Below are 12012 nucleotides of genomic sequence, written 5' to 3'. Positions count from 1 at the left end.
ATCTTCCCAGACCAGGGCTCGAACCCGTGTCCCCTGCATTGGCAGGCAGATTCTTAACCACTGCGCCACCAGGGAAGCCCGGTTTACTCATTTTAAATCAGAAGTCCCAGAATAAGCTCCATGTCTTCATCCATATCTTGAATAAAATTGACTTCATGATGTATACTACACAATGAATAATAAAGCACACAGAACACATTGCAAATTCTTTTCCATAGAACTTCACAGTATTTACTGCCCTAAAAAATGTCCTAATTGAAATGAAAGAGTCATGGAACTATATTTCTTTATTTTTGCAGTAAAGAGTGATGTTTTTGTTGCCTTTTAATATATCTGGTAAACCAATAAAATTCTGTTAGATTCTGAGATTTTCTTCCTGATATAAGTTTTAAAATATGACATTGGATTGACTGTCATTGACACTCAATTATATGTGCTTGGCTGCGTGAGCTCTACCTAATCAGTAAAGCCCATCGGAATAAAAAATACAAGGGCAGTCCAGCCTTTGCTGGCACAGGAGCTGAGAGGGGCTGAAAGGTGCCCATGGGCTCTGGTGTTGCCCCTGGACCTTCTGAACAATGGTCCCTGCCGCTGTACCTATGCTGAGTCAGAGGAGGGCTTTGTTTCTTTCAGCCGCTGTGCGCACGGCACGGCTAGCCGAGAGTCATTTATCAGAAGCTGACTGCGATAGCTTACATGGGAATGCCACCCTTGGGAGTCTGAGCACGCAGGAACAATACAAGACTGCCAAAGAAACCCAGCCTCGAACTGTACCTGCTGACGCTCAGCTACTTACAATAAAAGCAAGTAACAATGCACCCATGTCCTCGAGAACCTTTTCTCCTTTAGTGTATTCAAAGGGGAACTTTAGAGACAATATGGAAACTTAAACCGAAAAACACAGTTGAAAAAGAAAATGGCCATTTTGTCACACCAGGGGTACATCCTGAGGCCAAATCTGTGGATGTCCAGAGTGCAGCCTGGGGCATCAATGGAAGCCCAGTTCAGCACCAGCCCATTTATTTGCTGCTTCTCTTGTCTGATCTCTTTACATAACGCTCATATCCTGCAAGAATGGACGCATCTTTGAGCCCATAATATTCTTCCCTTTATTAGATTTTGCACCAGCTCTTTGGCTTGAGGGCGCTCTATTTTTGCACCATCATAGTCTGGGAGACATGGAAAGGGAGGAGAATCTTGCTACAGAGAGTCCAGGTTCTGAGGCAGGCTGCACATTTACGTGGGGCAGGGAGAACCCAGAAATGAGGACAAATTGGAGGGGTGTCACTGTTTGCCAATACCTCATGCTGTGGTATGGAAAGTGAGTGGAATCCGGGAATAGTGAAGCATAGCTTCCCCATTTTGGTTACCTTCTATTTTGTAAGACCATGTGTAGAGTCTAAATCTTCAGCAGTTTTGCAGAATTTTTTATCTTCACATCTGCGATGGTCTGCACGTTTGTGTTCTCCCAAAATCTACATGTTGAAAACCTGATGCCCAAGGTGATAGTATTAGAAGGCAAGGCATTTGATCTAGAGGGCTCTGTGCTCCTGATTGGGGCTAGAACCTTTATAAAGGAGGATGCACAGGGCTTCCCAGCCCCTTCTGCCTGGTGAGGGGACAACGAGAAGCCTTCAACCCAGAAGGAGTCCTGGTGGAGGAAATTTCTGTGGAGCTTGCTATGAGTGATGAGTGACCGGGTCAGCACAGCAGGCATTCCCGACCCAGAGCACTCAGAATGGGCTCATGAATGGGCTCAGAATCAGTGGAGCGTAGAGAAATGGGAACTCTTCTGCATGGCTAGAGGGGATGTAAAATGGTGCAGCGCTTTGGAAAACAGTATGGCAGTTCTTCAAAGAAGTAAAAATAGAATTATCATATGATTTAGCAATTCCACTTCTGGGTATATATCTAATAGAATTGAAAGCAAGGACTCAAACAGATATTTGTACACCCATGTTGACAGCAGCGTTATTTACAACAGCCAGAAGGTGGAAGCAACCCAAGTATCTTGACAGATGAATGGATAAACAAATGTGGTCTATACATATCATAACTCAGCCTTAAAAAGGAAGGACATTCTGACACATGCTGACCTCGATGAATCTTAAAGACATCACGCTAAGTGAAGTACGCCGATCACAGAGGGACGTATGTTGTATAATATCACTTACGTAAGGTACCTGAAATAGTCAAATTCATAGAGACAGAAAGTAGAATGGTGGTGGACGGGGGCTGGTGGGAGGGAGGTGTAGGGGGTTATTGTTGATGGGTGTAGGGTTTTAGTTAAGGAAGATAAAAATGTTTGCGGATGGATGGTGGTGATGATTGCACAACCATGTGAATGTACTTAATGCCACTCAACTCTACACTTAAAACATGGCTGAAATGGTAAAATTTACGTTGTGTATGTTTTACCACAGTTTAAAAAAATCTAAGTTTTAAGTAGACTTTTCTAAAGTTCTTGACGTCTATTACTTTTTCCCTCTCCATTTTTTCCTGACTGCAAAGTGGAATTATTCAAAACCTACTGTGACTTTATGTTTTAAGTGGATTTATAAATTCTTGAAGACTTTTGAGCTGGAGTTGTCTGTGGCATTAGGTACTTCAAAGAGATGTGACACCAAGATATGGTCAAAGACACAGAGGTTGACCCAGGGCACCTGAGATCTCTTTGGGACCCAGCAGTGTAATCATGGGTAAGTCACTTAGCTACTATATATATACATATATATATATAGTAGTATATAGAATTGTATCGCTTATATAATTATTTTTATATTTATATGGATAATTCTTACCTTATTTGTTTCATAAGCTGCCATATTAAGTGAAAGTATATGAAAATGCTTGACAAATATAATACACTAAGCAATTGCAATGCATTCTTATAAAATTAGGTTGTGAACAGGGCTCCCTCAGATGCCAAACTTGTTTCTTAGGAGGGCTGACGGCAGCAGAATTCTGAGTTTTAAAGCCTGGATTCATGGACAGAAGAATGATTTGCTGTGGCTTTCTTCCCATCTGGAAGATGCGTGTCATGAAATGGTTTGGAACTCTTGGAGGACACACAGCTCGTCGGTTGTGCTAGTGAACAGAAGGTAAATTCTTTGACGTGGGTTCTGAGCTCATTGGCAGGAGCTGCCCAAACCATCCTTTCTTGGTAGAAAGAAGTCCGCAAACTCCAGGGAGTTTGGAGTCCGCAAACTCCAGGGCGGGTGGGAAAGAAGACCCACGAGCCAGTCCTCAGGGCTGCCGAGCTGTCGACGGCAACATGCCTCTTTCCTCCCATCTGTAGCCACACTTTTCATCACTTCCAGGAGGTGCACGCAGCGTCCCTCTCCCTCAGGACAGTCAGCCTTCGTGGGGTCTTCCCTCTTAAGCATCCCAGAGAAGGGAAGTGGGCTTTCAGCAATGTCAGCTTGGACAGTTGCCAGTTTTCTTCCCAGACAGACTTCCCACTTTCCCCAGGTGTTTGTCTGGCTGGTTTTACATCAAAAATTTTACAGTTCTCTCAAATACAGCTGGAGTGCTTTGGGACATACCCCGCAATCAGACTAAGACAGTAATGTCCTGCCAGATCTGTCACACGTCACTGTCTCTGACAGATTTCTCAGCACCACGCACCATTTTGCCCCTCTGCCAGCTGCTCAAATGTACCCACTCATGACTTCCTAGTTTCTTTGCTTAGTCAATCTACTCAGTGGCTGTTGAGAGCGACTGACCTATTTTCTAGATTTTTCTACATTTCCTATTTCTTACAACTTATTGTATTTACCTCCTGGCCTCAGGAAGGATTTCCTTGGGGTACACAGTTATTTCTGTGAGGATCAGGTGACTTAAAAGACAGCAGAGGCTCCCAGCAAAAGCTACGTTTCCAATGGATCCAATTAATCGTTGTCTCTCAGCCGGCATCTTGATGGGCTCCTTCTAGAAAGCATCTTAAAGAAAGGACACAGTGGTGGCTAAACACTAGTTGACAAGGAGCAGAAGCAGAAAGCTGTTTTACCAGTCTTATGGGAGAGAAGGAAGAGCCTGGATATAACAGACTAAAGAAACCCTGAAGACACTGAGATTCGTGTATGTTCTATCATGAGATCCACGTGCTACAGGGACTTGCCTCGGACTGGCTTTCATTGCATTTCTCCTGCCCCATCCCATCGACCGCCAAACTCCCCTTTCCCTTTTAACTCCTATGAGCTTAGAGAAAGGATCCCCATGAAGAGAACACAATCCTCAAGGAAGTTACAGATGATGTAATTCAACACGGTTACGTCCTCAGAAGCAAGACTGCTTCTCTAGGAGCAAAAAGTTAAGAGCCTGTGTGAACATCCTAAGGGCTTTAGTTTTTCTTCTGCTGCTGCCTGACAGTGCTTTACCCTCTACGTGCTAATCATAAAGTTTTCTTTCCTTCTGAGCCTATGCCCGCCTGCTGCCATCAGATCATTCTAGCACCTGTGCAGGCAGCTCATTCCGGTCACCGGCTGCCCGGAACGCCCTTCTCAGGGGTGACAGATGACTCTGATGTCCTCCAAGGGGCTCTAGGTTCACCCTGGGAGATTTAGGAGGCCTGGATTTGTAACCTGTCCCACGACTCTAATTTTTTTTCCCTTTGGCTGTCTAGATGATTATTGATTTTCCTCCCTTACTTCTTAGCTTCCTTTCACCTTCCGTTTGCCTGAGTTAAGTCGGAGTGTTTCTGAGTCTCATTTCTCCCTCAGACGTTGCTTAGGTAAGTGAGAGATGGAAGGAGGAGAAGTTCCACTTGCCAGCTTACTTTCCTGCTGGTCATGGACGATGCACCTGAGGTTGCTTTTCTTGAGTGACAGACACTGACCTGAACTCTTTATTAGCTATTCTGATAAAGTAGGGTGTGGATGTGAGTATTATCTGCTATAGACGGAATCTTTGTGTCCCACCGAGAGCCATAGGTTGAAGCCCTAACCCTCAATGTGATGGTACTCGGAGGTGGGGTAGTGGGGAGGTAATTAGGTTTAGATGAGGTCCTGAAGGTGGAGCCCCTATGATGGGATTAGTGCCCTTATAAGAGGAAGAGACCAGAGCCCTCTCTCTCTGCCATGTGAGGGCACAGAAAGAAGGCGGCCATCCACAAGGTCGAAAGAGGGCTCTCACTAGAACCCAACCCTGTTGACTTCTAGCCTCCAGACTATGAGGAAAGAAATTTCTGTTTAAGCCTCCCGGTCTACGGTATTTTTGTTATAGCAGCCTGAGCTAAGACACTAATTGAATCCAGTAATGACCGGATCCATCCTTGGCCCACAGAGGCATCTCATTAGAGACCAGAGGTTTGTGTGGACAATATCCTGTCTCATGAAGGCTGTGCTGCATTTCCAACTTAAAATTCTCTCTTGATGCACTTGTGAAGCTTAAACAATTCATTGTTGAGATGACTTCGACCTGGCCTGGGCTCTGGCTATCTTTAGTGGGTGATGTTACAAATGAACCACGTGACCTGCCCAACCCAGTCGCTGTTGTTGGTTTTCATATAAGAACAAGCCCATTAAGGGAAACATCAAGGGTTTCCTTGGAGGCAAAGAGAAAACAGCACATTGTAACATGCTCCCTGAGGCTTGCACCTGAACTGAAAAAGGGAACATCTTACATATTAATAGGAACTTAAAGTAGGGCTGCCAGATAAAATACAGGACGGCCAGTGAAATCCGAATTTCAGATAAGCAATGAATCCTTTTTTGAGTGTAAGTGTGTTCCACTTGGTGTCTGCTGTTTTCAACGTGCTACATCTGGCAACTCTGCCTTAGAGCCTCGCTACTCAAACTGCGGTCCCTGGACCCACAACATCTGCATCTCCAGCAAGCTTGTTAGAAATGCAGAATCTCAGGCCCACCGCAGACTTCCTGAATCAGAGTCCGCATTTTTAACAAGATCGCCCAGATTTTAGCCTGTACGCTTGAGAAGCACTGCTTTAGAGTTTACCACGTATTCTCACAGACATGACTGCACTGGTCTTTAAATTGTCCCAGTGGCTGGCAAGGGAAGGAGAAGCAGGGAAGGGCCTCTGCTGACCACCTGTTGTCTTGTTGTCAAATGCAGACTTACATGCTGACAGGGTCATCGGTGCGCCCACAATTTCCTCCCCTCAGAGGGCACAGTCTCTTCCTTCTACCTCACCTCCTGTTTCCAGACCTGCTCCGCTACTGAAGCAGAGTGAGACCTGCCAGAGACGGGCAAAGGTGGGAGCAGGGGATGAAGGTGGGTTTATGTCCTGGGGGAACGATTACTCACATACCCTTGACCGTCATCTCAACACAGCAGCTTTCACCCTGTGGTTACCACAGCAGCCGCATCTGTGTGCATCCTGTTTTGTTTCAAGTCATCATTAATTTCAACGGGTGATATTCATTTACTAACACCTATTTGGGAAAGTAATACATACTGGAGTAAAGGGACATGTCCACTGTAGGAGTCGTTTTGATTTCAGAAATGTTAACATGTGAAATAGGCATGCTTCTGAATCAAGGAAGTATAGTAGAGAGCTTGGAGCTGCACGCAGAAAACAATCAGGGGAAATATGAATAATGGCAGACAAGTCGGGGCAAATACGTAGATAGGACAAAAGGGCTGCAAAGACTGGCTGAAGGAATCAGATGGATAAAATACAAAGAAAGGAAGAAATGTCTGAGTGACCGGCAGCCTCATCCCTGTTTTAAAACAGCCTTGAGTTTTAAAACGCCAGACAATCTCTATCAATGCTAATAGACATCGCTGTTCCAGATCTATAAACACTTGATAGATTTTTTTGGTTTTAAAATAAAGGTTCTGGTTCTTTTATTTCACAGGGTGACAAGAATAACCTTTCTTTCTTTTTCACAAGTATTCCTAGACATTTAAGAAGGCCTATGATCTGAAAGGCCGTACTTCAAAAATAGGGAAAAAATAGGTTGCCTTGCGTTACAAACGGATTTTTTAACTTGCAAAATAGTTGAGTGGAATTTTTTTTTTTAATGAAAACTTCTCGTGTGTTCCTCGATCAATTAATATTTGGATGAGAAGAAAGCTTCAATTAAATTTAACAAATCTTTATTGGTTATCTACTTACAGTGTTATTAAATATAAAGTTATAGGGCTTCCCTGGTGGTGCAGTTGTTGGGAATCCACCTGCCAATGCAGAGGACCAGGGTTCGAGCCCTGGTCCGGGAAGATCTCACGTGCTCCGGAGCAACTAAGCCTGTGCGCCACAACTACTGAGTCTGCGCGCTAGAGCCCCCGAGCCACAACTACGGAGCCCGCGTGCCACAACTACTGAAGCCTGAGCGCCTAAAGCCCATGCTCCACAACAAGAGAAGCCACCGCAATGAGAAGCCCGCGCACCGCAACGAAGACCCAATGCAGCCAAAAATAATAGATAAATAAAGTCATAATATTAAGATTCCATTCCAGTGGAATAAATAAAAAGAAAGGTACTAAAAAAAAAACCCCTTGAAATTGTAATTTTTCAATGGAAATATAATTTGAGTCACAAATATTTGACAGCCTTATCTTTTTAATAATACACTGGGTTAAACTCTGGAATATTCACGCAAATGATTTTATCGCATTAAGTTTGATGATTTCCCTCGCCCACATAAAATCCTCCAATGGCTTCCCACAGACCTCTGGTCCCTGAGTACTGATCCAGGTGTGTCTCCACCTATGTGGGTCCTTTCCCAACCCACAGTCCAACAGGAGGGTGTTTAAAGTTCCAAAATCCACTGTCTTCTCTCAAGCCACTGTGCGTTTTCATGTGTTGACAGACACCACTGCCATCACATAGTACTTAATTGACAGAGCCTTGCACAGTGCCTGGGTTGAGGGAGTGCTTAATAATATTGCTGATGAACTGAATGTAGACCCGCTAAATCTTTTACAGAGCGAAGACTCTGTTTCATTTATTCTTCTAACCTGGGGAGGACAGTATTTATCTGTCATTTGCTCTAGAGTCAGGGTATTAAAGTGAAAAGAATACTCTCTAGGGTTTGGGAGATTTCAGCTTTCACCCTTGTTAGTCGGCAAACCTTAGACTAATGTTTTACCCTGTCTCGGCTCCTGACACAGTGAGGAACTTGGCTGAACCATCGCAGCCTCTTTTTGCCCTAACTTCAATGGTCTTTATCTTCCCCATTCATTTTCTTGATGGAATGTAGTCCGCTCCCCAGTCCCTGCCCAAAGCCTTTTTTTATATTTCCTTTTGTAAGACACTGCATATGCGCTAATATCCAGTAACCTGTGTGACTATCCACGGGAATGTAGTTGAAAACACAGCTGCTGTTTTAGCCAAGGCTAAAAGGTAAACACAGATGGGCAACAGAGCAGCTCGGAAAATCAACCACTTTATGCATTAGGCCACCTGGTCATCCTTTACAGTGTCTTTTTGTAGAGTCATTAGGAAAAGACACAGAAGCTGTTAATTCACAGCTGAATTTGCTGGCCCAAGGTCTCCTTCCTAAAAGGTCGGACGCTGATAAATTACTAAGCATTTTTGAGGAGAATGTTGTTGATACCATTAATAGCCTCTTGGACCCTCATGATCTAAGATTTGCACATTGATATTTGGGGGTAACTTGAAATGATTACAGTTTTTTCTACAGCTGTCTAAGCTCTCTTAGAGCTTTTCTCTACAGCTGTCTACAGCTTGCTAAGCTCTCTCTAGTACGGCTAATAATCTCATTACCAATAGATGCTAAAAAATGCAACTCAGCAGTGTAAGAAGTTAGCTACACCCAGGGAGCACCTCACTTGCACCCCTTCCTTCTGCAGCTTCTTCTGAACTTAATATCTATGACTCTTCCTGTTCCCTTTTCATCACAGCTACTTCATATGCTTGAAACCGCCCAATAACGCCACAGGACAGTCCCCACTCTTAGGTTCTCCACCTGCTGGCTGATCCCCCAAAATTCCTTGAGTGCAATTTACCAGCTGCTCTGCCCACCTGCATCCCCACTGAGGAGGGCTCAGGCAGACTCCTCTCCCGGGGGCTGCCTGGCCTGCCAACTCCCAGCCAGTTCTCCCGTCCAACTTCTCCACCCTGTGAAAACTCAGGCCAAGCCCATTTCTGGGCTGAATCAAGAAATTCAGAAATTCCATACCAAGTGGCAGTAGCAATGGACGGCAAGGCAGAGCAGAGGATAAGAACAGAGCCATCTCTCATCAGGAGATTCCAATAGGACTTTTCAAGGCACAGAACCTGTGAGAACGCTTTCCTGGTTGTCTGTCTGTCATTTTCTTTTTCCCTAACCCTTTCAATGAGACGTCAATATTTTTTTTTCTCCAAGGGTGAAAAAAATTACAGTTGAATGTTCACTTCCTGTTTAACTTGTGATGGAAAAAAACCAGTCAGCCGTGCAAATTTAACTATGGATAAAAATAGCTCTGCTATCTTAAAGTCAGTAAGTGAACATAAAAAGCTCTTTGTGATCTCAGAATATCCGTAACCTGGCATCTGTCACCATCCCTCTGTCCTCATCCAGAGGCGAGGCATTCAGAACAAAGATTCCATGCTTAATGGCACCTTGAGAGTAAGCGCTCCCAGGTGCCCATCATCAAACCTGTCACTCTGAACAGCTGTCGCTAAGTGACGACTTGTCCCTCCACCCTCCGTTGCTTTTTGCATAAACAGGTTTGCAGCGCTGTGCCAGGAGAGCTTTCCAGGGCTAGATGTGCAACGCCCCATCCATAAGAATAGTGAGCCGCCCTCACCTGGCTTTGCTGTGCCCGTTCCAACATTCCTCTTCGTTGGACGTGCCCGCCGTCACACTCTCGTCCTTGCAGATGGTGTAGGGCAATGCTGACCAGACCTTTTTAGAGAGCTTCAGTTTCTCTTTTATGTCTGTGACCTGATCAAGAAAGCAAGGAAAGACAGTGAACATTCTCCCCAGGCGTCGTCCGTTTCTACACAAGGATGCAACTCGGGAAGGTTAGAGAGTCTGCTATAGGACTAGCACAGACTCTCCATCAGCTTTAGGAGAGACATCATCCTCCGGGATTTGTTGCCCAGGAAAGCCTCACTTCTTCCTTTCTCCATCTCCCTCTAGATTCCAGCAGAGAGCTCTCAGGTAATTGGCTCCTGGTTTTCCATCTTTTCTGTCCTCCCATCCTTTGAAGTAAAAACTTCTGAAGCATCTCAGCCGGCTTTAGGTCCCTCTCCAGCTGGGAGAAATAGGTGTTCTCTATCGCAAACACCCTCAATATATTCTTTAGGGTTCATATGCCTGGATGTCAGATAAATGCACCTAAAGGATGCACGAAGAGATACAGCACTTTCCCCAAAGGTCTACTTGTTTCTGCAAGAAATGAATATTGTCACTAATTCAGCTGCTGGTAACCCCTGCACTTGACCAAGTGACCAAGCCCACACAGCCCACTCTTGGGTGATGAACAGCAACCCAAATCCACTTAAAAATCTCTGGCAGCAGAGGGAAGCGTCATTACAAATACAAGCAAGTGTAAAATCCACAGCCCTGTGGGTGGATGGCCGGGAGGAGCTTAGTACCAGCAGCTTTAGTGCTTTCAGTCTCAGCACTGACTTTTCGTCTGTGGAAAAGGTAGAGAGAGAGATTCAGTATAATTTTGGCTCCATAATTAGAACCTAGTTTCATGCAGTCACGACCCTTATTTCCTATTCTGTCTACATGAACATTGGGAAAATCTGTGGATGGTTGAAATGCCTCTGTTATAGGTTGAATTATGTCCCCCTAACATTTGTATGCTGAAGCCCTAACCCTCAGTACTTTAAGAATAAGACCTTATTTGGAGATGGGGTCTTTACAGAGGTAAGGAAGTTAAAATGAGGTCATTAGAGTGGCCCTAATCCAATATGACTGGTGTCCTTATAAAAGGGGAAATTTGTACACAGAGATATGTATAGAGGTAAGACAATGTGAAGAGACACAGGAAGAAAACATTCATCTACAGGCCAAGGAGAGAAACCTGGAAAAAATCCTTTCCTCACAGCCCTCAGAATCAACCAATCCTGCTGACACATTGATTTTGGACTTCTAGCCTCCAGAACTGTGGGACAATAAATTTCTGTGGTTTAAGCTCTGCCCACACCTCATTAAGATAGCCCTAGAAAAACTATACAGCATCCTAGAAGGGAGGACCACTGACACTTGTAATCAGTGGCTTTTGGAAACAAAGTATTCTTTGATTACTGTGGATGGAGTACAGATGTGAGAAAAAATTCCAAAGATCTGTTGTCAGGTTTAAGAGGAAACACAAAGAAATAAAAGATCTCTGATCTTTCATGTTGTCCCTAGTCATATTTTTTGGTAGTTCCAGAATTGTACAGTTTTTTTTTGTGTGTGTGTGTGTGTGTGTGTGTGTGTGTGTATTGCTGCTTTTTTTAATTGAAAAAAGCCCATGATTCTTTAGGAGGTGATACAAGATTATTTTCTGGCCAGTCAGATCATAATTTCTACAATTTCTGTAATAGCCATAAATTCCAAAGGTTCCTGTTCTTCCCACCCCAATTCACTCTTGGCACCTAAATGTGAAATGTCACTTCTGAAAAATGGGGGCGGAACATGCTGAGGGCTAGGTTTTTATCACAGTCCTCCTCTCCTGATGACAAATTTTTTTTTTTTTTTTTTGCGGTACGCGGGCCTCTCACTGTTGTGGTCTCTTCCATTGCGGAGCACAGGCTCCAGACGCGCAGGCTCAGCGGCCATGGCTCATGGGCCCAGCCGCTCCGCGGCATGTGGGATCCTCCCGGACCGGGTCACGAACCCGCGTCCCCTGCATCGGCAGGCGGACTCTCAACCACTGCGCCACCAGGGAAGCCCCTGATGAAAACTTTTCTGATTGCTGAATTTTGAATATTGATACAAGAAAGATGAATAATATCTTATCCATAGAAATCTTTTTCTAACTAGATGGTTGTCTCAGAAACAAAGTTATATTAGAAACAGCAGCCAATTCTCAGAGGGAAAGGAGCAATGGCTTCCCTTATCCTTCTGCACTTCTTCTAAATTCAGAATTTACTGAGCAATTCTACGA

The 12012-nt window shown here is 44.4% G+C and overlaps 1 protein-coding gene and 1 long non-coding RNA gene across 2 annotated transcripts in view; one reads left to right on the top strand and one right to left on the bottom strand.

Annotated features, from left to right (window-relative positions):
* Window positions 1-12012, bottom strand: part of GPC6 (glypican 6) — a 1093791-nt gene that overhangs the window by 10836 nt on the left and 1070943 nt on the right. Inside the window, exon 7 of the mRNA XM_032611614.1 lies at window positions 9715-9851. Coding sequence (XP_032467505.1) covers window positions 9715-9851 — 137 coding nt within the window. The remainder of the gene's footprint in view (window positions 1-9714; window positions 9852-12012) is intronic.
* On the top strand, window positions 2597-4178 carry LOC116743256. Its single transcript, XR_004346712.1, has 3 exons — window positions 2597-2699; window positions 2943-3101; window positions 3792-4178. It is a non-coding gene; the product is annotated as an uncharacterized LOC116743256 (long non-coding RNA).

Source organism: Phocoena sinus, chromosome 18, assembly GCF_008692025.1.
Source record: "Phocoena sinus isolate mPhoSin1 chromosome 18, mPhoSin1.pri, whole genome shotgun sequence".
In the NCBI taxonomy this organism is placed as follows: Eukaryota; Metazoa; Chordata; class Mammalia; order Artiodactyla; family Phocoenidae; genus Phocoena; species Phocoena sinus.
Note: the sequence above shows the minus strand (reverse complement) of the source record. Positions and strands in the feature narration are given on the sequence as shown.